This window comes from Scyliorhinus canicula, chromosome 6 (assembly GCF_902713615.1).
Source record: "Scyliorhinus canicula chromosome 6, sScyCan1.1, whole genome shotgun sequence".
Taxonomy (NCBI): domain Eukaryota; kingdom Metazoa; phylum Chordata; class Chondrichthyes; order Carcharhiniformes; family Scyliorhinidae; genus Scyliorhinus; species Scyliorhinus canicula.
The window spans coordinates 26,376,655-26,400,788 of NC_052151.1; the positions used below are offsets into that span (position 1 = coordinate 26,376,655).

The 24,134-nt window shown below is 47.8% G+C and overlaps 2 protein-coding genes across 6 annotated transcripts in view; one reads left to right on the plus strand and one right to left on the minus strand.

The window, feature by feature from the left end:
- The window catches only part of mrpl33 (mitochondrial ribosomal protein L33), a 35,586-nt gene extending 17,732 nt beyond the window's left edge, over nt 1-17,854 (plus strand). The window contains exons 3-4 of the mRNA XM_038799064.1: nt 13,340-13,446; nt 17,580-17,854. Of these exons, the coding sequence (XP_038654992.1) occupies nt 13,340-13,446; nt 17,580-17,629 (157 nt within the window). The 3' untranslated portion in view covers nt 17,630-17,854. The remainder of the gene's footprint in view (nt 1-13,339; nt 13,447-17,579) is intronic.
- Nucleotides 1-24,134, minus strand: part of rbks (ribokinase) — a 235,241-nt gene that overhangs the window by 12,293 nt on the left and 198,814 nt on the right. For 2 of the 5 annotated variants that reach the window (XR_005460906.1, XM_038799063.1), the window contains exon 8: nt 17,881-18,080. Coding sequence is in view for 2 of the 5 variants with exons in the window: in XM_038799063.1 (XP_038654991.1) it covers nt 17,907-18,080 (174 nt within the window). In the remaining 3 variants the exon portion in view is untranslated. Of the gene's footprint in view, nt 1-16,387; nt 18,081-24,134 lie in introns of those variants that run through there. The other 3 variants (XR_005460904.1, XR_005460905.1, XM_038799061.1) reach the window with 2 other exon arrangements.

Here is a 24,134-nt window from a genome sequence, read left to right on the forward strand (position 1 = left end):
TCAGGTAGCTGGCAACTGATATTCAATGCAGAAAAATTCCCAACACGGGTGTTTCCTTTGCTTCATGTCTGGCTCTGTTGTAGACTGATTAACAGTCATGATTAGTTAAGAATTTCATTATCATTGTACTACATGATGAATGGTGAACTGGATTGACCTTGATCATTTTTTGTCTAGCCATTCTTATGTCTGATAAGTCATGCAATGATGTGAGTAATGTTAGAATTAGGGGAATATACTTTGAAAAAAATATTTTCTGATCATTTGGTTTGTAAATTCACCGCTGGATATGGTAGAGAGATGAGGGAAGCTCCCTGATATGGCCCCAAGTTTGCATTGAGTTAGTGGGTAGGCTAATGGCGAAGCTATGGTTTCTACAGTTGCTCATTATTTAGTGGACATCAGACAATTAGCAGTCTGGGCAGGGAACTGATGCTCCCTGAATACTATGGGACTGTCAATCCTCATTGTTGAGAATGAGGAGGTAACCCAAAGATGTGCAAGGTCGGTGGATTGGCCACGCTAAATTGCCCCTTAATTGGAAAAAATGAATTAGGTGCTCTAAAGTCATTTGAAAAAAAAAGAGAATGAGGAGATGCTCCATTGGTGAAATTCTAGAGTGTAACCAGTAGCTGTAGAAATATGGAGGAAGAGAGGAGGGAAGGGAGATAATGAGAAAGAGAGGATGACTTTTTCCCAGTTCCTTGGGCTGCGAGATATTCTGGACTGTGTCACTATGACTCCACTGATGGGGGTGTGTTCAATTTGCCTTGTGATGCCACAGTAATTTTTCTCGATGTTATGGGATACCTGCTTTTGGCACCGAGGGGTGGGAGATCCACTCTCTCTCCCTTAATACAGTGGGATGGTAAAGACATGTGTTCTCTCTCTCTTTTCATACAGAGGGAAGGAATATCCACATTCTCTCCAGTAAGTCTTGATCCCATTACCTGGCACCAAGAATCATTGACTCACAAAGGTGGGCCAGGGTAACAAAGCTAGGTGTAGAAGCGCAAATGTTGAAAGTTAGCATACAGGCACCATGCTCCAGCAATCCAATTAAAATGCAGCTCAATAGCACTGCAGTGTTCATTTGTGTTTGCTTAAATGGGCTGGTTTAGCACAGTGGGCTAAATAGCTAGCTTGTAAAGCAGACGAAGGCCAGCAGCGCGGGTTCAATTCCCGTACCAGCCTCCCCGAACAGGCGGCGGAATGTGGCGACTAAGGGCTTTTCACAGTAACTTCATTTGAAGCCTACTTGTGACAATAAGTGATTTTCATTTCATTAACTATGTTAATCTAGTTGAAAGGTTAGAAGTGAAAACTCTTTTCACAACATTTATCAATTGAAGGGAATCACATCCTTGGTTTGGAGGGGGTGGGTGGGTTGCTGCTGTGTTCTTAATGGTATTTTAGAGTGAAGCATGAGTGAGCGAGCATGAACTTAGCTTCAAACAAACCTTTCGTTTCACCAGGAACGCACTTTTTATTTTGTAGAGCTATTTCAAAAGGCATCTGTAGATACGGCAGGGCTGGCCAAGAACACGAGGAAATCCGTCGCGTTTCTCTGTGTAAAACTGTTGTGGTTTGAAGGGTTTGGTCTTTTCTATTGTCTTTCACTGTAGGAAATAGTTCACTTTGTTTACGTCAGAGCCAATTGATTGTAATCGTCTTGCTGGATACCTGTTGTTTCCATTTCAACAGTAACTATTTACATTACTTACTGTTTGTCCTTCTGATAATCTTGTGCTTCACATTCATTGATATATTTTTACCATTTGCACCTCGTTTGCCTTTTAATTATTTTTGAGTCATTTCCTTTTGGAGAAAGATGATCATGTACCATTTCGCAGACTTAGGTTGTGGGAGGGGAGCAATATGGTTGTTCCTCAGCTGCTGTCAGTGACGCTGTGCAAGCACTGCTAGTAAATGCGTGAGTGGCTATTTTAGCTTTTTCCCCTAGCAGGGTTTCACTCACTTCTAGAATACATGTGCTTATACAATGCCAATTCCTGCTTTTCTGCTTCTTCAACTCCCTCCACTGGCCCGAGACAAGATCCTCATGAATGTAAAGCTCTACATCTGCTGACTAGAATCTGTCAGGATGTCCGAGATGGACTGAATGACGCATTACACCCTTGATGGGTACATCAACCCACCACTACCAAAAATATTTGCATTTGTTCTTTAAGTGCTTTGATTTAGCGTACACCAGTTCTCTGGTCTAATCACTGATTTAAAATATGGTTAAAAAAAATTGTTTCCTGTAGTTAGCAATCCGATTCTTTCCTGACCATGTGTTTTATCCCAGGGGTGAAGAAAATCGGATGTAATTTATCCTCACCAAAATCGGATGTGATTTATCTTCACCAAATCCACCTCTTTAAACAGTGACTTTTGAGAATCGTTTTCATTAATGAGGAGCAACATAGGAACTATCTCGTTTCCACACACCCTGTTACTTCAATTTTCTTACATGTAAAAATATTAATTCTTTAGAATAGAACTTTGAATTGAACTATTCAAAGTAAACTGCATGGGAGACAACGGGCGGGATTCTCCAACCCCCCCCCCCCCCCCCCCCCCGGGCGGGTCGGAGAATCACCAGGGGGGCGGGGTAAATCCCGCCCGGCCGCCCTGCGAAATTCTCCGGCGCCCCCAAAAAATCCCGTCGATATGACGGGGGGGGGGAGGCGGGGCCATAACTGGTTCTTCCCCGCGCTGGAGCGGTGCCTGGAGGAGGGATAGATTGGGGGATGATCCCACTTTGGGAGGGGTCGGGTTATTGGCGGGAGTTTCCGGGGTCAGCAGAAGTTAGCTGACCCACGGAAGTACAATGGAGGATGGTTCGCGGCTGGGAGGGTTCCTAGCCTGGGGGGGAAGGGAGCGGGGGGGAAAGGGGAATACCGGGTTGCCGCTGGTAGGGTCAGGAAGGAGCTGGTGGGGGCTGGGGGGACAGAGGTGAGGTGTTGTCGCTGTGGAAACTGGGTCGGGCAGGGGGTGCTGGCCTGGGGCGGGCAGTCGACGGGTTATGGCTAGTCAACGGGGGAGGGGGGCGGGATGCCCTCTGATCCGGTTGGTCACCTGGAATGCGAGAGGATTGAATGGGCCGGTGAAGCGGTCAAGGGTACTTACTCATCTGAAGGGGCTAAAGGCAGATGTGGCAATGCTTCAGGAGACCCACCTGAAGGTGGCGGACCAGGTCCGCCTGAGGAAGGGATGGGTGGGGTAGGTTTTCCACTCTGGGTTGGATGTGAAGAACCGGGGAGTGGCAATTCTGGTGGGGAAAAATATGTCGTTTGAGGCATCGGAGGTGGTGGGGAATAAGGGGGATAGGTATGTTATGGTTAGGGGCAGGCTACAAGGAGAGAAGGTGGTACTTGCTAGTGTGTATGCCCCAAATTGGGACGATGCGGGCTTTATGAGGCGTATGTTGGGACGGGTCCTGTATCTGGAGGCGGGAGGTCTGATCATGGGTGTTGGATCCTTCACTGGATCCGTCCAGCTCTAGGACGGGTAGGAGGCCGGCGGCGGCCAAGGTACTGAGAGAGTTTATGGACCAGATGGGTGGGGTGGATCCATGGAGGTTTGTGAGGCCGAGGGCATGCGAGTACTCTTTCTTCTCCCACGTACATAGGGTCTACTCTTGGATAGACTTCTTCGTGGTGAGTAGGGGACTGATTCCGAGAGTGGAGAAGGCCGAGTATTCGGCCATTGCAATCTCCGACCACGCTCCGCATTGGATAGAGTTGGAGATGGGGGAGGTGCGGGACCAGCGCCCGTTGTGACGGTTGGATGTGGGGTTGCTGGCGGAGGAGGAGGTGTGTAGGAGGGTCCGGGCAAGTATTGAGGGGTACCACGAGGTGAATGATACGGGGGAGGTTCAGGTGGGGATGGTCTGGGAAGCCCTGAAGGCAGTGATTCGTGGAGAACCCGGATGGGTTCCCGGTGAAATTTTATAAAAAGTTTGTGGACACAGGGAGAGGAGCGAGAGGGATAGACTGGTGGGAAAGATACTGGAGGTAGACAGGAGGTATGCAGAGGCACCAGAGGAGGGACTGTTGACGGAGAGACGCAGCCTGCAGGCTAAATTTGATTTGCTGACCAGTAGAAAGGCGGAGGCACAGTGGAGGAAGACACAAGGAGCAGTGTACGAACATGGTGAAAAGGCGAGTAGGATGCTGGCTCATCAGCTCCGCAAGCGGGATGCGGGTAAGGAAATTGCTGGAGTGAGATACAAGAGTGGGAATGTGGTGCGGAGTGAATGAGGTCTTCAAGGACTTTTACGGGGAACTGTACCGGTCGGAGCCAACGGGGGAGAGGAGGGAAATGGAGAGGTTCCTCGACGGGCTTCCTTTCCCGAAGGTGCAGGAGGAGAAGGTGGAGGGGTTGGGTGCGCCGATTGAGCTGAAGGAGCTAGTTAAGGGGATCGGGCAGATGCAGTCAGGGAAGGCACCGGGGCCGGATGGGTTCCCGGTGAAATTTTATAAAAAGTTTGTGGACCTAGTGGGCCCCTTGCTGGTGCGGACACTCAATGAAGCGTGGGAAGGGGGGACTTTGCCCCCGATGATGTTACGGGCGCTGATCTCGTTAATTTTAAAGAGGGACAAGGACCCCCAGCAGTGTGGTTCATACAGGCCCATATCTCTCCTCAACGTGGATGCTAAGGTGCTGGCAAAAATCCTGGCCATCAGGATAGAGGACTGTGTGCCAGGGGTTGTGCACGAGGACCAGACAGGTTTTGTGAAGGGAAGGCAGCTGAAGACGAATGTGCGGAGATTGTTGAATGTCATCATGATGCCGGCGATTGAGGGGGAGGCAGAGATAGTGGTGGCGCTGGATGCGGAGGCCTTCGATAGAGTGGAGTGGGGGTACCTATGGGGGGTGATGGGGAGGTTTGGATTTGGTGAAGGGTTCATTAGATGGGTAAGGCTGCTATATGAGGCCCCGATGGTGTGCGTGGCCACGAATGGGAGGAGGTCGGAGTACTTCCAGCTTTACTGAGGGACCAGGCAGGGTTGCCCCCTGTCCCCCTTGTTGTTTGCACTGGCAATCGAGCCGCTGGCGATGGCGTTGAGGGATTCAGAGAGGTGGAGAGGCTTGGTGCGAGGTGGGGAGGAACATAGGGTGTCATTGTATGCCGATGACCTGTTACTGTATGTGGCGGACCCGGTGGGAGGAGTTCAAGAGGTGGGACATACTGCCATTGTCGTTGGCGGGGAGGGTACAGTCCGTCAAAATGACGGTGCTTCCGAGGTTCTTGTTCCTCTTTCAGTGCCTGCCCATCTTTATCCCCAGGGCCTTCTTTAGGAGAGTGACTAGCAGTATTTTGAGCTTTGTGTGGGCACATGGGACTCTGAGAGTGAAGAGGGTGTTCCTGGAACGAGGGAGGGATAGAGGCGGGCTGGCGCTGCCCAACCTTCTGGGGTACTATTGGGCGGCCAATGTGTCAATGGTGCGTAAATGGGTGATGGAGGGGGGAGGGGCGGCGTGGAAAAGAATGGAGATGGCGTCATGTAGAGGTACGAGCCTGGGTGCCATGGTAACGGCGCCGTTGCCGCTCTCCCCTAAGAGGTTTACCACGAGCCCGGTGGTGGCGGCGACCCTAAGAATCTGGGGACAATGGAGACGTCATTGGGGGGGGAAACAGGGGGCTCGATGGAGGCTCCACTGGGTGGCAATCATCGGTTCATCCCGGGGAATACTGATGGGGGATTTAAGGGGTGGCAAAGGGCGGGCATCAGCAAATTGAGGGACCTGTTTATTGGCGGGAGGTTTGCGGGCCTGGGGGAACTGGAAGATAATTTTGGCTTGCCCAAGGGAACATGTTCAGATACTTGCAGGTAAAGGCGTTTGCTAGGCGACAGGTACAGGGATTCCCTCTGCTGCCCTCGCGGGAGACGATAGACAGAGTGCTTTCGGGGGTGTGGGTCGGAGAGGGGAAGGTGTCTGACATCTATAAGGTAATGCAGGAGGTGGAGGAGTCGTCAGTGGAGGAGCTGAAGGCTAAATGGGAGGAGGAACTTGGGGAGCAGATAGAGGACGGGACTTGGGCGGATGCCCTGGAGAGAGTCAACTCTTCCTCCTCATGTGCGAGGCTTAGTCTCATCCAATTTAAGGTGCTGCACCGGGCCCATATGTCCGGGACTAGGATGAGTAGGTTCTTTGGGGGTGAGGACAGGTGCACCAGATGTTCGGGGAGTCCAGCGAACCACGCCCATATGTTCTGGGCATGCCCAGCACTGGAAGAATTCTGGAAGGGGGTGGCGAGGACGGTGTCGAGGGTGGTTGGATCCAGGGTCAAACCAGGGTGGGGACTCGCGATTTTTGGAGTTACCGTAGAGCCAGGAGTGCAGGAGGCGAAAGAGGCCGGTGTCCTGGCCTTTGCGCCCCTAGTAGCCCGGCGGAGGATCCTGCTACAGTGGAAGGATGTGAGGCCCCCAAGTGTGGAGACCTGGATCAGTGACATGGCGGGATTTATAAAATTGGAAAGGGTCAAATTTGCCCTGAGAGGATCAATACAAGGGTTCTATAAACGATGGCAGCCTTTTCTGGACTTCCTGGCTCAAAGATAGGTACCTTGGTCAATAACAGCAGTAACCCGGGGGGGGGGGGGGGGGGGGGGGGGGGGGGGGGTTGTTCCTTATTGCAGTTTCTATTCTGTAACTTAATATTATGTTAATTTGTGTTGTTAAAATGCTGTGTTGTTCATGGAGGTGGGGCAAATGTTTATGATTGCTAATATTATTGTTATTTTTGGTATTTTACTATGGTGCGTTATTGTTGTATAAATTCAAATTTTTTATTGAAAAATGTATTTAAAAAATTTTTTTTTTTTAAAATCCCGTCTATGTGAATTGTCCTGTGCACCCTCCGGAGAATGTTGAGGACCAGCGTGCTGCAATGTGACCCAGGGCCGCCCCAATTCTCCAGGCTGAATGGGCCGAATTCCCGCTGACGTAACCACGGGTCACGCCGGCGTAAATCAAACCACCTATTTAACGGCGTCAACCAGTTGTTGTGGGGCGGAGGAAGGGGTCGGCGGAGGCGGGCCGCCGGAGTAGTGACGGCGTGGCCACAGGTGGTGGTGGGGGGTGGGTGGGTGGGGGGGGGGGGGGGGGGGGGGTGGGTGGGTGGGTTCGCAAGAGCCGTTTGAGTGTGTGTGCGCCGGGTGGGGGAGGATAGGGGCTGGGGAGGGGTGGGAGGGGCTGGGGAGGAGGGGGGGTGATGGAGAGGGGGAGGATTGGGGAGGGTGCGTGCTGGGGAGGAGGGGGGGGATCGGGAAGGGTGCGTGCTGGGGAGCAGGGTGGCTTTGGGGAGGGTGTGTGCTGGGAACGGGGGGGGTGGCTCGTGATGGAGAGGGTGCGTGCTGGGGAGGAGGGGGGATTGGGGAGGGTGCGTGCCGGGGAGGAGGGGGGGTTGGGGAGGTTGCGTGCTGGGGAGGAGGGGGCGGTGGGGTTTGGGGAGGGTGCATGCCGGGGAGGGCGAGTGATGGTGAAGGTGCGTGCCAGGGAGGAGATTGGGTGGGTTGGGGAGGGTGTGTGCCGGGAAGGAGAGTGGGATGTTTGGGGACGGTACGTGCCGGGGTGGTTGAAGGGGGGGTGTCCGCCTGGCCATGTGCCAGTTGGCAACAGTCGCGACCATGCAGCCCATGGCACCTGGCTGCGGGGGGGGGGGGGGGGGGTATGGGCAATGATGACATGTCGTCTATCCCCCCACACCCTGCAGGCCGTTATGTTTGCTGATCACCCAGCGATGTTGGCCGCTGTGGCCGGAACCGCACTTCTACATGTTGCTCTGGGGGAGCTGGAGCACGAGCGTGCCAGGGAGGCGGCGGAGGCTGCCGCAGAGGAGTGTGCTGTAGAGGGGCAGGTAGCAGCCGCCCTGGCTGGAGGGCCGCCTGCACGACAGGACAAGGAGGAGGAGGTGGTGGTGGTGGTGCTACGGTGACGGAGACGGAGACGCTCGATGAGGCCCTGTGTGTACCGGCCCCGCTCGTCGTACCAGGACCTCGGGGATTGGGCATGCCGGAGGAGACTCTGGATGAGCCGGGAAGCCGTCACCCATATCTGCCACCTGATGACACACCTGGCACCGTGTGGCACTGGGGGAGGACACTCTCTCCCCGTGGCCGTCAAGGTTATGGTGACCCTGAAATTTTATGCCACGGGGTCATTCCAGGCGCCGAGTCGGGAACCTGTCCGGCATCACGGAGGCATTGGTGCACCGGTGACGGAGGCATTGGAGCACCGGTGACGAACGCCCTGTATGCCATTGTGGACCGCTACATCCAGTGCCCTGTGTACCGGGCCAGCCAGGATGCTCGGGCAGCGGGCTTCGCTGTGGCGGCCGGGATGCTCATGGTCCAGGGGGGCCAGAGTAAAAGGCCTGGGCTAATGCATTGTTGTTTGACTAGGGGGAGACCCTGGGAGGTAATGGGCGGGACGGAGTGGCGTGAACCACTCCAGCGTTTTGCCGCCCCAAATGTGCGGAATCCTCTGCACCTTCAGGGGCTAGGCCGGCGCCAGAGTGGTCTGCACCCCGCCGGCCGGCGTGGAAGGCCTTTGGCGGTGTGCCAGCCGGGGCCGAAGGGACCCCGCCGGCTGGTGCGAGTCTGCGCGGGAGCGTCAGAAGACGTCATCCCCGCGCATGCGCGGCGGGGTTCACCTACGGGTTGGCCATTGCGGAGGCTGGCACGGCCGGTGCATAGGAAAAGAGTGCCCCCATGGCACAGGCCCACCCGCAGATCGGTGGGCCCCAATCGCGTACCAGGCCACCGTGGGGGCACCCCCCCCCAGAGCCAGATCGCCCCATGCCCCCCCCCCCCCCCCAAGGAATCCGGAGCATGCCCACGCCGCCAGGTCCCGCTGGTAAGGGACCTAGTCTAATTTACGCTGGCGGGACTGGCAAAGGATGGCGGGGTCGGAGACACGCCGGGGTGGCCGGGGGTGGGGGGGTGGCTGCAAGCGCCGCCGACCGGCATGATTCCGGTCCCCGCCGAATTCGGCAGCCGGCAGGGGCGGGGTTCACGCCGCCACCCGGTGATTCACCGACCTGGCGGGGGTCGGAGAATCCCGCCCAATGTATTTCCAGCTTGGGGAGTTGATGTAATGGCTGGATGGAGCTCCAGTATTCAGACTTTTTGAGAAAGCTTCTTGAGTTGTGTTCTGATCTGGCTAACACTGAGTCCACAAGTAAGATCTTTTCCTCTCAGAGGAGGATAATTTAAAAAAAGAATAAAGCTGTGCAGACTTGTCAGAGGACAAGGGGGAAGCTAAAACAAACCAATTGAAACAGCTTTTTGAAGACATCCAGCCAGTGTATGCAGAGATTCTAACTGGAGCCAAATCTGTTCTGGAAAGCAAGTATTACTCTGTGCCATTGGGATGCAGAATGGATTGAGAACAGTATGTTTTTCCTTTCTTGTTATTTAATTGGGAATAGAGATAGTAATTAAGGTATTTACTGGAATTGTTCAAGCCGTAATTGTAAGCTATTTTGGGGTGTGATGTTAAAGAGTTAATAGTGTGAATAATAAAGTTTTTAGTTATAAAATACAAAATCCCTATTTCTTCGTGCAATCACTCCAGGAGCGAAATATTCTTTCCACACAATCTTACAAAATAAACTAAAATATTGGGGTTTCGTCCAGTATCGTAGCCACTGTTGGGGTCTGGTCTGGGATCGTAATAAGCAGCCCTATCTTAAGATACGTTTTTCTGGTTTGTATCTTATTCAATGTAATTTGAGACTCCTGGTATAAATGATGAGCGTTGATTATTGTGCCAACCTCCCTACATTGCACAAATGGAGTCACTTAGTGGGATCAAATCCATTCAGTGTCTGCTTTTAGTCTAAAACTGAAATGTGGAAGTATTTTACTCAAAGGCTCCTATTATCTTAAGCCCTGTATGCATTGTCAAGAAATGACCTCATTGCAGGATTTTATTGTTGTAACTGGGTCTAATGTATGTTTGCTAAGCCCAGTTATCACTCTGAACTGTTTAACATTTATATTCAATGGAGACTTTGACATTGACAAATAGAAGTGTGGGAAAGATCTTGGCTCAGCCATGAAAAAGAGCATAGCTTGTGTAAGACTAGAAAAAAGTTTTGATTCATCTGGTCTGTGTTGGAGATTAGGAAAATTATAAAAGATGGTCACCAGTTCTCAAGCCTTAACTTTCAGCTGTCAATCCTGAGTTTGTGATCATTTCATGTTTGCTGACCGCTTGTTTAGTCAAATTCTCAAGGGCATTGCTTTTTTAATTAACAAAGTTGTTCTCATAACGTTGCATATTTATGTTTGTTTTTTTTCAGTTTGTTTGCAGTGGGTGATGATGGCAAGGTTGCATTTATGGCCATGTTCCCCTGAGACAGTGCTGGGGGTGGGCTTTCACCTTGAATTGTTGCAGTCCTTATGGTGGTGGTTCTCCCATGATGTTGTGTTGGTTAGGAATTCCAGTTTTGACCCAGTGACAATGAAAGCCCGACAGTATATGATGAGGTGAAGCTGGTATGTGACTTAGAGGGTATCTTTGAGGTGCTGGTCTTCCAATGATTTTGATGGTGCCATCTTTCGTCATGGTAGAGGCCACAGTGCAGAGAGGTGCTGTCAAAGGAAGCTTGGTGCACTGTATCCAATAGACAGTTGATACAACAGGAACATTACACCAGTGATGGAGGGAATGGTTATTCAAACCACTCGCAGGGGCACTGATCAGTCAAACTGCTCTGTCCTGGGTGGTGTTGATCTTTGGTGAATGATGAGCATTCAGTCACACTCTGCCTGTCAATCAAAATGTATCAGGCATGGATACATGGTGGAGTTCATGCCACAATTAGATCAACTATGATTTATTGAATGGCAGAGCAGGCTTGAGGGGCCGAATTTGGCGGCATGATGACACAGTGGTTAGCACTGCTGCCTCACAACGGCAGGGTTCCGGATTCAATTCCGGCCTTGGGTGACTGACTCTGTGGAGTTTGCACTTTCTCCGAGTCTGCGTGCATTTCCTCCGGGTGCTCCAGTTTCCACCCACAGCCCAAAGGTTAGGTAGGGTTACAGAGGTGGGGTGGAGGAATGGGCCTAGGTCGGATGCTCTTTCAGAGGGGTGGTAAGGACTTGAATGGGCCGAAAGGCTTCCTTCTACACGTAGGAATTCTATGGAATGGCCTTCTGCTCCTAATTCGCATGTTCATAAGGATCTGTGTATTTCCAAACACTGCAGTGTTACCGTGTTGAAAGATTAAACTGTTACAAATGCTTACAGAGTACCAGATTCCCGTACTATTTTTAATGGTGATGTTAAGGGTTTCTACAATATGGCACAACATAATTTCTAGGCTTTAGTGTATTTGGTTTAATCAGTGGAAGAGTTGCGACTGAGGCAATGGGCTTGTGTTGTTGAACTGACTATGAGAGGTAATAAACAATCCCAGTGACCTTCAGTCAATGTACACAAACCGTCACACCTCATACACTCCTGATGGAAGCAGATTACAAGTATTCTGCCGTATGTGTAGCACCGGTTGGTAAGATAACGAGACATGTAGTACACGAGTGCTGTAGACGAGGAAAAAGTTCTGACGATAGTAATGATATCTTCGTCATCATCTGAAAGGTTGTTGTTTATGGTGTCTTTCCTCGTTCCCCGTTAGCTCGTTTATTAAGACCAGTATAATGGACCTACATAAACTGGAAGGTCACAGATTTGATTCCTGCTATTGTGAGCTTGTACCCACTAATGTGCCTGTGCTCTTGCTGTCTGAGCAGGGAGAGTTAAAACTACCACGTGTTCCTCTTTTGCCTGCTATCCAGTGACCTCTGCTTGGTGTTTGTTGTAAGAGGGCAGGGTTTTGTTCTGCAATGATGCACCTCCTACTGAAATAATGTGTTAATACCATTCTGGGTCATCCGTGAAGAACAATCATTTGTAAAGTATTTCTGGAATTAAAACGCAAGGAAAAGAGGATGAGGGAAGAAAATGTGCAAATTTTATTTTTAAATCATGTTTCTGAGATGCTGACACAGGCTGTACACCATTAACTCCCACTGTTATTTAAACGTGTTCCATTGGCTGCACCTAATTCAAGGAAATTGAGAATTTAATTTTGACCTTTGAAGGAGACATTTATGCGGCAGAATTTTTCTTAGCGTTCTATTTGAAGATGAAAATTTGGAAATGCCCAATTTAGCTATTGTAGATGGCTCGAGTAGATAAATTATTTTCAGAAAGAGTAAGGTAACATTGTCATTATGTTACTGGACTAATAATCTGGAGATATGATTTCACATCCCATCATGGCAGTTGGGAAAACTGAATTTGAAGAAATAAATCTGGAATAAAAAGCTAGAATCAATAATCATGACCATGAAACTACCACCTTGTCATTAAAAAATTCTACTGGTTTATTAATGCCCTTTAGGGAAGGAAGCGTATCGTTCTGACTGGGTCTGGTTTATATGTGACTCCAGACACACATAATCTGGTTGACTCTCTTAATTGCCGTCTAAAATGGTCTAGCTAAACACTTATTTGTGTCAAAATGCTCTGAAAATCCTTTCATGCAAAGGGGCTGCAGTGGCAAGAAGGTAGCTTAAGACGACAATAAAAGTGGGCAATAAATGCTGGCCTTTCCAGGGATGCCTACATCCCATGAAATAAGTGGCAAAAGTAGGGATTAATGGGCCCGTCCTGTAATCTGTCTCCATTTTCACATTCTCATATTGGAAATCATTTTCTGCAGTGGATTGCACCAATGTCGTCCCTTTGTCAAAGCCTGCTTCTGTGCAACCAACCACAACTAATGCAAAACTTTATGGCCCATACTCTGATCACCTCTGACCTCACCGAGCTGCATTGGCTCCCAGCATAAAATTATACAACAGCAGATTAGCATTTGTCCTTCACTTTGCCATTGCAGACCACTCCGTCAGCCACTGTGTCTGTATAATACCAATTAAAAATTAAAAATTAAAAATTATACTTTAAAAATGAAAATCAGTTAAAAGCACACTGGAACATCCTGAGGATGTGATAAAGCTGCCACATAAATATGAATCCTTTCTTCTAATTCCTCACCCTGTACAACCCTGCCCCTTAATACCTTACATCTTGTTGCATCTTGCAGAAGCCTCCTATGAACCTTTCTCTTTGGCTGTGCTGCTCCCTTCATCCACTTTTCTACTCATTTAGTGACCCTCTCCTTTAAAGCACTGAGGCACAATTGGGAGAAATGTTAAAGAAATATAACTTGCTGTGGTCACTGATAAATGTAGATTTGACTCATTACTGTCAGATTGGGATCTCACTCATGTTTCATTGGCATTTCACAGGTCCGTCCTTGTGAGGATGGTGAGTGCAGCTGGAAGTGGCTACTGCTTCAATGCAAAAAGGAGCCGACTACGGGAAAAACTAATCCTGAGAAAACACGATCCTATAGGTAAATTGTAATGTGTCACTGGCAGATGGAGGGAAAATGCGTCACGAGTTGGTGTCTTATTTAGGCACACTTTACTGATGCCAAATGGCTCTTAACCATTCATTTCAAAATATAGCTCTCGCTATCCATTCCTTATCTATCATATATTAAAAACGTTATGCCCATGCATCCTATCCTAGTTATACCTTAACCTCAATTCACCTGAATTCTACACATGGTCTTGACTTCCTATGTGAAACACCATGAGAAAATTATTGATACTGAAAATATTAATTCTGAATTGCTTGCTAACAAAATGGCCTAATACTATACAGAATGCGAAGCATCATGTTAAATTTCCATTTTTGTCCTCTGTTGGCAATGGTCAGCATGACTCATTACAAGTCCGAAGCGGGCTGTTCAGCTAAGCAGTCCATGTTGTTTTTATTCTCCACAACGCACAAACAGCAATCCTAATCCTATCTACCTGCCCTGTATTTATTTTCCTTTATACTACTTTCCTTCAGCTACTTGCCTGTTTTCTTAAATGTCAACATGGTTTTTGTTTCAATTATTCACCCTGGTAATGTATTCTACAACCTCATGACCATGTGTGTGTGCCGTAAAATTTCTTCTAGTAACTACAACAGTGCTGGCCTGAGAGAGTTTGAATCCCTCTTGTTGACATTCTCAGGCTGGTTCTCTAGAGCAGTGTGATACTCACTTCCCCTTCATCTGTGGCACTCAGGAGACTGGCTCTGGGCTTCCTTCCACCGTCTGTTAGTTTAGGCACAGCTTTCCCTGGGGGGGGGGGGGGGGGAGATCTGTTGTGCTGCTTGGCAAAGGAACCAAAAAGCATTACAGATATCTGAGAATCTGTGATAAATGTCTGTGTGCATGTGTGACTCCTTACTGTGGATGATCTGGACCAAAGAGAAAGGGAAAGTAAAATCCGAACAAAAAACAGGGTATTGGATTCATTGATAACGGATCTTGAATTTCATTTTGGTAAATTGGTACTGGGCTATTTTTCCCCCGCTCCCTGCCAAACCACTGTGATTAGAATCCAGTGTTAGATCAAGTAAATAAGGCCAGATAAAAATGATGTTCCCTGTACTGGTTGTGCAGGTCAGGTGGATTGATCATGCTAAAATTGCCCCTTAGTGTTCAAAGATGTGCACATTAGGTGGGGTTACGGGGATAGAGTGAAGGTGCTCTTTTGGAGAGTCGGTGCAGACTCGATGAGCCGAACGGCCTCCTTCTGCACTGCATGAATTCTCCGAATGTACCACCAGCCTTACAAGGTCTCTGTGCATTCCAATTTTGGCCTCTTGCAAATCTCCATTTTATTTTTAATCGCTTCACTATTTGCAGCCGACCTAAGACATTCCATCCCTAAACCTCTCCACTTCTCTCTTCCTTCAAAATTCTCCTTACAGCCTACCTCTTTAACCAAGTTTTTGTTACCTGTCCTATGATTTTCTAATGTGGCTTAGTCTCAAATTTTATTTGATGGTATTCCTGTGAAATGCTTTGGCATGTTTTCAAGGCACTATATAAATGCAAGTTTTGTTGTAAACCCCAATCCCTGGAAGAACATTTTCCCACCCAGCACTTGAATAATATTGCAACTTCCTTTTCACATTGGCATCTCTAATGATCTCGGTACGTGAGGCTGTCATGTTTAATGCTGTAAACGCTCACCCATTAAAAACAGAATCATTCAATACCATTGGCTCAGTCCTTTCCGATCAGGATCGGAAATCCTATACCTGATACAGATCAGACAAAGAAAATGCAGTTACCTTCCTCCCAATTTTTCTGAGTGATCGTCTAAGGGAGGATCCTTCACATTAAACTGAATAAAGCAAATTTTGTAGGTAGCAAGTGAGAGAATTGGTGGAGGAGCCATGCTCTTTTTGCACTAGCACTAGCTGCCGTATTCTGATAATAAGGAGTTAAATAGTCCCAAAGCTTCTTTGAAAATAGCTATGGAGAGAAGGCAGGTTGGGCTGTAGAACCATGGTAGCACAATGGTTAGCACTGTTGCTTCACAGCATCAGGGACCTGGGTTCGATTCCCTCTTGGGTCACTGTCTCTGCGGAGTCTGCACGTTCTTCCCGAATCTGCGTGGGATTCCTCCGGGTGCTCCGGTTTCCTCCCACAAGTCCCGAAAGATGTGCTGTTAGATGAATTGAACATTCTGAATTTTCCCTCCGTGTATCCGAACAGGCGCCGGAATGTGGTGACTAGGGGCTTTTTACAGTAACTTCATTGCAGTATTAATGTAAGCTACTTGTGACACTAATAAAGATTATTATTATTAAGTGGATAATGGGGATAGGGTGGCTGAGAGGATAGGGTGGGGAAGGGGTTGGGTGGATAAGGTAAGTGGGTGAGAGGCTAGGGTGGTTGGTGGTTCATGGGTAGCTAGCAGGGTCAGGAGGGGTTGTCAGATAGGGGCCTCGTCAGGTCGAGTCACATCAGGTTGGGCTGGAGAGGCTTCAGGTTGGGGGTAGTCGGGGAGGTTCAGTGTGAGTGATTTGGGGTGGGTGGTCAGTTTTATAGTTATGCAGGAGTTAGATTAAGGTTTTTCTGTCGAACATTTCCTCTGTAACTATGCAGGTGAGCAAGTTGGAACCATCCAAAGTCTCTGACTCTAACTCAGATTTGGAACCTTTTTGTCATGTCCCAGGGAAACAGGGGACTTCCTCATTCGACGATAGTTCAAACTTTCCAGGCAATTCCCACAGTCCTTGCGTTGGATCTTCCGAGGGGCCCATAGATCGTCTTTCAAGTCCAGTCTCTGACTATCTGGAGACTGGAAGATCTGGGTCATTGTGAAAGAGCCTTGTAGCCAAAGAATAAAGTACAGCTTTAAATAATTTCCGGTATAACAAACATTGTGGAGAAATTGTGATTTTAAAACTATATATTTGAAAACATATTATTTGACTCCATGTGAAAATCTTATTGTTTTATTTTGACATTACAATTTTAGTCACATCACTATGACGATGAGGAGAGCAGTGGTCACGGAGAGTTTTCAGGTCAGGGGCTCACTGCCAGAGAACAGAACAGGCAACTATCTTTATCTGGCCTGGATGTTGAATATTTCTCTCATCTTACCCGAAAGAGTGGGTCCAGTAACTGTTTTCTCAGTCCTGGATGTGATCCTCCAAATATTGGTTACCATGTCAAAGAAAAGCATTCTGATAATTTGTTGCTATGTGATCATATGATATTCTAATCCTTCACTAAATATGTATCCACTCATGGAAACAATTGGACATCAGTTGGAGCAGGGCATTGGCTTGGGCGTGTTTCCTTTCTTAAAGAAAAAACCTCATGCACTTACGTCATATGTTAGAGACTGTAAGTGATAGGTGCGGTTCCAAAATAAATTTGGGCATAAGAAGGGCTGACAAAACATTTGCACTCTGTGCAATGCTACAAAGTCTCCTTTTACTTGTTAAAACATGAAAGACCCAAGGGCTTAGTGTTATTGTAAGTGTCATGTTATTGCAAAATGAACTTTTAGTGCACTTCCATGCTGAGCATTTGGCTTGTAGCAGTTCTGAAAAGCTTTATTTTCAGTGCTTGTAAACATTTTAACTTTCACTGCTGAAATTGCCAGCTTGCTCTAATTGTTTAACAGAGTTATTCACTTTGTTACACTTCAGTAATGACTTCAGTTGGTTACTGCTTTCTCACCTCCACCATTTAGAAAACAAACAGCATCAGTGTCTTAAAATAAGATTCTTTGAATACCAGTAAATGGAGACATTATCTGGTTACTTTCAATATACTACTGTTAAGACCACACACCAATTAAAATTGTACCAATGTGCCAAATTGTGCACAAGTACTGGAGCTTAATTTCAAGGGACAAGAGCTTCCTTCGCCAGTAGTGTACTGGCATTGCTATTAGCAAGATATGTCCTTTTTTACCTTTAAAAAAAGTCTCCAGCTATTAGCTGGATGCAATAACCCTACTTATAACCCGTTTATGCTATAACCCGCTATGCAACAGCAGCACACATGATGAGTCCCTAACATCTGTGTGGTCAGATGGGTTCTTAGCAGCTTCTAACTTGCTATCAATTTTGTTTTAGTACCGCCGTATTGTAATCACACTTTTATTTCTCTTGCAGTGAACAAGCATGTCCTTTTCTTTGAAACGAAGAAAATCAGGTCAATCTGATAAGGGAGCTTAAATTGACTGACTTTGTACAAGGACAGTTTATAAACTAAACAAGATTTCCTGAAAAAAGAATGAATGCCATGTGTGGCTTTGGGAAGACGCAAAAGGTGATGGTGACATTTCCAAAGGAGACGATAACGTGATAAGCAGGAACTATCACTTTTGCATTTTTATTTACATTTTGTTAGTTTTATTTTAAATCAATAAAATTAACTATGGATATTACCATGCTGAATGTCCAATTTCTTCACCTTTTCCTGAAACGTGCAGCTTTTTCCTAAAAGAGTTCCTGTGGGAGCTGTGCTCTGTAGGGGTAGCTAGCTTGAGTTCCTTGTGATTGAACGCTCACCGAGGCGATGTCACAGGCCCTTCTACTCATTTCGTCCAGTTCCATGCAAGGATAGTAAGCCATGTAGAATGCTAGGGCACCCACAAAACTGTCGCCTGCACCCTTAAAAGTAAGTTAAAAAAATTACACATGCTTTAAGGTCTAATGGTAATTCATTTTGTAAGCTATGATATATTTTCTTATTGTCTTATGTCTGAGCTAAACTCTCAACTACTGCCAACTCCCCTCAATGACCGGCATGAAGTTCTGGCGCTCCCTCCCTACTCTTATCTTTGTTGAGAAATAGCCTGTCAGGTAAACGGGAGGTCTGTTAAGATCATGAACACGGCCACGTTACTCCCAACTGAAAGGTAAGCACCTCCTAGGATGGCAGTGAAGGAAGGCGGTACATTCTGACCTGCTGTATCCTGCACAGATTCACTGAAACATGACATCCCGTGAAGCAAAATTGCCCGTGACGTCCTCGCTGGCAGATTGTCACTCCATAGCACTTTGTGTTCGCTGGAATTTAGACTGGGGGGTGGTGTTGGAGGAGGTGTCCCATGCAGTGCTCGGTCTGGGTGTTTATAATAGTTACCATATAGTTAATTGTTACCATATAGTTAATTGTAACTTATCTAATAACGATTTAAGTATTTATTTTAAATTAATTAACTCGTGCTTAAATGTCACCCAGCGGGGTGCAGTGCTCTAACTGTGAGATGTGGGAGATCCGTGACGCTTCCAGCATTCCGGTCAATTACATCTGCAGGAAGTGTAACCAATGGCAGCTCCTCACAGACCATGTGGTTCGGTTGGAGCAGCAGTTGGATGCACTTAGCTGCATGCAGGTGGCGGAAAGCGTCAGAGATAGGAGTTATAGAGACGTAATCACAAACAAGGTGCAGGCAGACAGATGGGTGACCGCTAGAAAGGGCAGGCAGTCAGTGCAGGAATCCCCTGTGGTTGTCCCCCTCTCTAACAAGTATACCATTTTAGATACTGTTGGGGGGGATAATAGCCTTTCAGGGGAAAGCAACAGCAACCAGAACAGTGACACCACAACTGGCTCTGTTGCTCAGCAGGGGAGGGCAAAGTGCAGGAGAGAGATTGTTATAGGGGACTCTATAGTAACGGGCATAGATAGGCGCTTCTGTGGACATGAAAGAGACTCCAGGATGGTATTTGCCTCCCTGGTGCCAGGGTCACACACACAATTTACAGTGCAGAAGGAGGCCATTCGGCCCATCGAGTCTGCACCGGCTCATGGAAAAAGCACCCTACCCAAGGTCAACACCTCTACCCTATCCCCATAACCCAGTAACCCCACCCAACACTAAGGGCAATTTACCATGGCCAATCCACCTAACCTGCACATCTTTGGACTGTGGGGGGAAACTGGAGCACCCGGAGGAAACCCATGCACACACAGGGAGGATGTGCAGTCTCCGCACCGACAGTGACCCAAGCCGGGAATCGAACCTGGGACCCTGGAGCTATCCACAATGCTACCGTGCTGCCCAGGTCAAGGACTATGTAATATCTATGTCTATGAACGATCACAGGACATCCTGAAGTGGGAGGGTAAACCGGCAGAGGTCGTAGTTCACATAGGTACTAACGACATAGGCAGGAAGAGTGATGAGGTCCTGCAGAAGGTGTTCATGGTTAGGCAGTAAGCTAAAAAGCAGGACCTCGAGGGTTGTGATCTCAGGATTACTCCCTGTTCCACTTGGCAGTGAGGCTAGAAATAAGAGGATAGTGCAGCTAAATTGGTGGTGTAGGAAGGAGGGTTTCAGATTTCTGGACCACTGGGATCTCTTCCAGGGCAGGTGTGATGTACAAGAAAGACGGGTTGTATCTAAACTGGAGGGGCACCGATATCTTGGCTGGGAGATTTGCTAGAGTCACTCGGGAGGATTTAAACTAGTATGCCGGGGGAGCGGTGTGAACCAGAGCGTTAGCTTAGAAGGTGTAATAACTGAAGGGGAATTAGAGAACAAATCTAAGAGAACAACATTACCCTGTCTGCTTAAATGCAGTGGTTTGAAGTATATTTGTTTCAACGCCAGAAGTATAGCAAGTAAGACAAATGAACTTTGAGCACTCGGTAGTTCTTGGAATTATGATGTTGTGGTTATTACAGAAATGTGTTTAAAGGAAGGGTTGGCAGCTGAATGTTGGAGGATATGAAATGAAAATTGCTTATTGTCACGAGTAGGCTTCAAATGAAGTTACTGTGAAAAGCCCCTAGTCGTCAAATTCCGGCACCTGTTCGGGAGGCTGTTATGGGAATCGAACCGTGCTGCTGGCTTGGTCTGCTTTCAAAGCCAGCGATTTACCCAGTGAACTAAACAGCCCCTGGTCTACCACCCTTTCAGACATTAAGATAGATAGGTCTCCTGGGCCGATGGGTACTGAGGGCAAGGGAGGAAATTGTTGGGGCCCTGAGGACTGGAGAATAGCTAATGTAGTACCGCTTTTTAATGAAAGGTAGCAGGGATAATCCAGGAAACTATAGGCCGGTGAGCCTCACGTTGGTAAATTATTGGAGAGAATTCTCAGGGACAGGATTCATGCCCATTTGGAAACAAATCGACCCTTTAACAAAAGACAGCATGGTTTTGTGAAGGGGAGGTCGTGCCTCACTAACGTGATTGAGTTTTTTGAGGAGATGACAAAGATCATAGAATTTACAGTGCAGAAGGAGGCCATTCGGCCCATCGAGTCTGCACCGGATCCTGGAAAGAGCACCCTACCCAAGGTCAACACCTCCACCCTATCCCCATAACCCAGTAACCCCACCCAACACTAAGGGCAATTTTGGACACCAAGGGCAATTTATCATGGCCAATCCGCCTAACCTGCACATCTTTAGACTGTGGGAGGAAACCGGAGCACCCGGAGGAAACCCACGCACACACGGGAAGGATGTGCAGACTCCGCACAGACAGTGACCCAAGCCGGAATTGAACCTGTGACCCTGGAGCTGTGAAGCAATTGTGCTATCCACAATGCTACCGTGCTGCCTCAAGATTATTGAGGGAGGGCGGTGAATGTTTACATGGGCTTCAGTAAAGCCTTTGACAAGGACTGGTACAAAAGGTGAAGTCACATGGGATTAGAGGTGAGGTGGTAAGATGGATACAGAACTGCCTCAGTTACAGAAGGCAAAAGGTAGCAGTAGAAGGGTGTTTTTCTGAATGGAAGGTTGTGACTAGTGGTATTCTACAGTGATCTGTGCTGGGGCCTCTTGTTTGTAGTATACATAAACGATTTGTAGGAAAATGTAGCCGGTCTGATTAGTAAGTTTGCGCATGACACTAAGGTGGTGGAGTGGCAGATAGTGTTGAGGATTGTCAGGATACAGCAGGACATAGATAGGATGGAGACTTGGGCAGCGAAATGGCAAATGGAATTTAATCCAGACAAATATGACATAATGCATTTTGGTAGGTCTAACATAGAGGGGAAATATACTGTAAATGGCAAAGCTCTCAGGAATATAGAAAGAGCGATCTGGACGTGCAGGTTCACAGATCTTTGAAAGTGGCAACACAAGTGGACAAGGTAGTCAAGAAAGCAGACGGAATGCTTGCCTTTATTGGACGGGACATCGAGCATAAAAACTGGCAGGTCATGCTGCAGTTGTATAGAACCTTGGTAAGGCTGCACTTGGAATATTGCGCACAGTTCTGGTCGCCACACTACCAGAAGGATGTGGAGGCTTTGGAGAGGGTGCAGACGAGGTTTACCAGGATGTTGCCTGGTCTGGACGGTGTTAGCTATGCGGAGAGGCTAAATAGACTCGGACTGTTTTCATTAGAACGATGGAGGTTGAGGGGTGACCTGCTAGAGGTTTTCAAGACTATAGAGTGGATGGGAGGCACTCTTTCCCAGGGTGGAGGGGTCAGTCACCATGGTGCATAGGTTTAAGATCTGTGGGGCAAAGTTTAGAGGAGATGTGTGAGGAAGGATTTTTAAACAGAGGGTGGCGAGTGCCTGGAACGTGTTGCCTGGGGACGTTGTGGAAGCAGATGCATTAACTGCGTTCAAAACGTATCTTGACAAATACATGGATAGGATGGGTATAGAGCAGGGTTGGGCAAACTTTTCTGTGCAAGGGCCACATTCAGAAATTCACAATTTTAAAGGGCCGCATAGTATATTAATTAATAGTCCCGATTGTAACCAATTAGCGTGCGGCATATACCTCAGCGCTTCCCCCGGCAGCATCCTGCCTTTAGCCCTCTTTTTCTCTACTTTTCAAAAATGGCGCTTCACCCGGTTATGATTCTGGGCGCCTCATATAGAACATAGAACAGTACAGCACAGAACAGGCCCTTCGGCCCTCGATGTTGTGCCGAGTAATGATCACCCTACTCAAGTCAACGTATCCACCCTATACCAGTAACCCAACAGCCCCCCCCCCCCCCCCCCCCCCCCCAATTAACCTTATTTAAAAAAATGTTTTTTTTTATGACTTGATCTTGGTGGGCCGCATAAAGACCTTTGGCGGGCCGCATGCGACCCGCGGGCCGTAGTTTGCCCACCCCTGGTATAGAGGGATACGGCAGTAGGAAGTGCTGAGGGTTTTGGCCAAGGGTGGTATCATGACCGGTACTGGCTTGGAGGGCCGAAAGGCCTGTTGATGTGCTGTATTGTCCTTTGTTCTTCCCCTGAAGTTAGAAGTGCTTTTTTTCTTCTAACTCTTACAGAGGAATTATGAGGGTAAAACTGGCAGAACCATCTGAAGTTAGTGCAATTTACATTGCTTTGCCAGATGATTCCCACCCAGGAGCAGGTTTCAAGGGGAAGTTGCCGTTTCTGGATAATTGCCGCTTAAACCCTTATGAGATAACTTCCAAGAGGGATTCCCCATTGCATTATTAGGCCTCCCCCCCCCCCCCCCCCCCCAAATGTGACGCTGGGGAGCCTAGAAATTATGGCCCTGTTATAACCCGACATGGGACTCAACCAGCTGGTGATGATTGTTCCCTAGTGCTGATTGGGTTATGCGTTAACCAGCATTAGTATAACAGGTCAGCTGCTGTAGCAGCTGACAGGAAGGAGTGTGTAACCGGGTCCTGTGTAAATACGGCTGAATAAATGTCTTTCTTCGGAACTCCTTGGACTCCCCTTTGCTGTTTACTTCAGGCCCATTGTATATTTTTTATAAGTCTGGCAGATTTGGAATATGACCATAGGTAAGGTACACGTAAGGCAGATGAATTTAGGGCTTGGATTAGTACCTGGGAATATGATGTTATTGGTATTACTGAGACTTGGTTGAGGGAAGGGCAAGATTGGCAACTAAATATCCCAGGGTATAGATGGCATTGAGGTGCGTAGGGAAGAAGTGTTGGCAATTCTGGACAAGGTGAAAATAGATAAGTCCCCGGGGCCTGATGGGATTTATCCTAGGATTCTCTGGGAAGCCAGGGAAGAGATTGCTGAGCCTTTGGCTTTGATTTTTATGTCATCATTGGCTACAGGAATAGTGCCAGAGGACTGGAGGGTAGCAAATGTGGTTCCTTTGTTCAAGAAGGGGATTAGAGATAACCCCGGTAACTATAGGCCGGTGAGCCTCACGTCTGTTGTGGGTAAAGTCTTGGAGAGGATTATAAGAGATACGATTTATAATCATCTAGCTAGGAATAATATGATTAGGGATAGTCAGCATGGTTTTGTGAAGGGTAGGTCATGCCTCACAAACCTTATTGAGTTCTTTGAGAAGGTGACTGAACAGGTTGACGAGGGTAGAGCAGTTGATGTGGTGTATATGGATTTCAGTAAAGCGTTTGATAAGGTTCCCCACGGTCGTCTATTGCAGAAAATATGGAGGCTGGGGATTGAGGGTGATTTAGAGATGTGGATCAGAAATTGGCTAGTTGAAAGAAGACAGAGAGTGGTAGTTGATGGGAAATGTTCAGAATGGAGTTCAGTTACGAGTGGCGTACCACAAGGATCTGTTCTGGGGCCGTTGCTGTTTGTCATTTTTATAAATGACCTAGAGGAGGGCACAGAAGGTTGGGTGAGTAAATTTGCAGAAGGCACTAAAGTTGATGGAGTTGTAGACAGTGTGGAAGGATGTTGCAGGTTACAGAGGGACATAGATAAGCTGCAGAGCTGGGCTGAGAGGTGGCAAATGGAGTTTAATGTAGAGAAGTGTGAGGT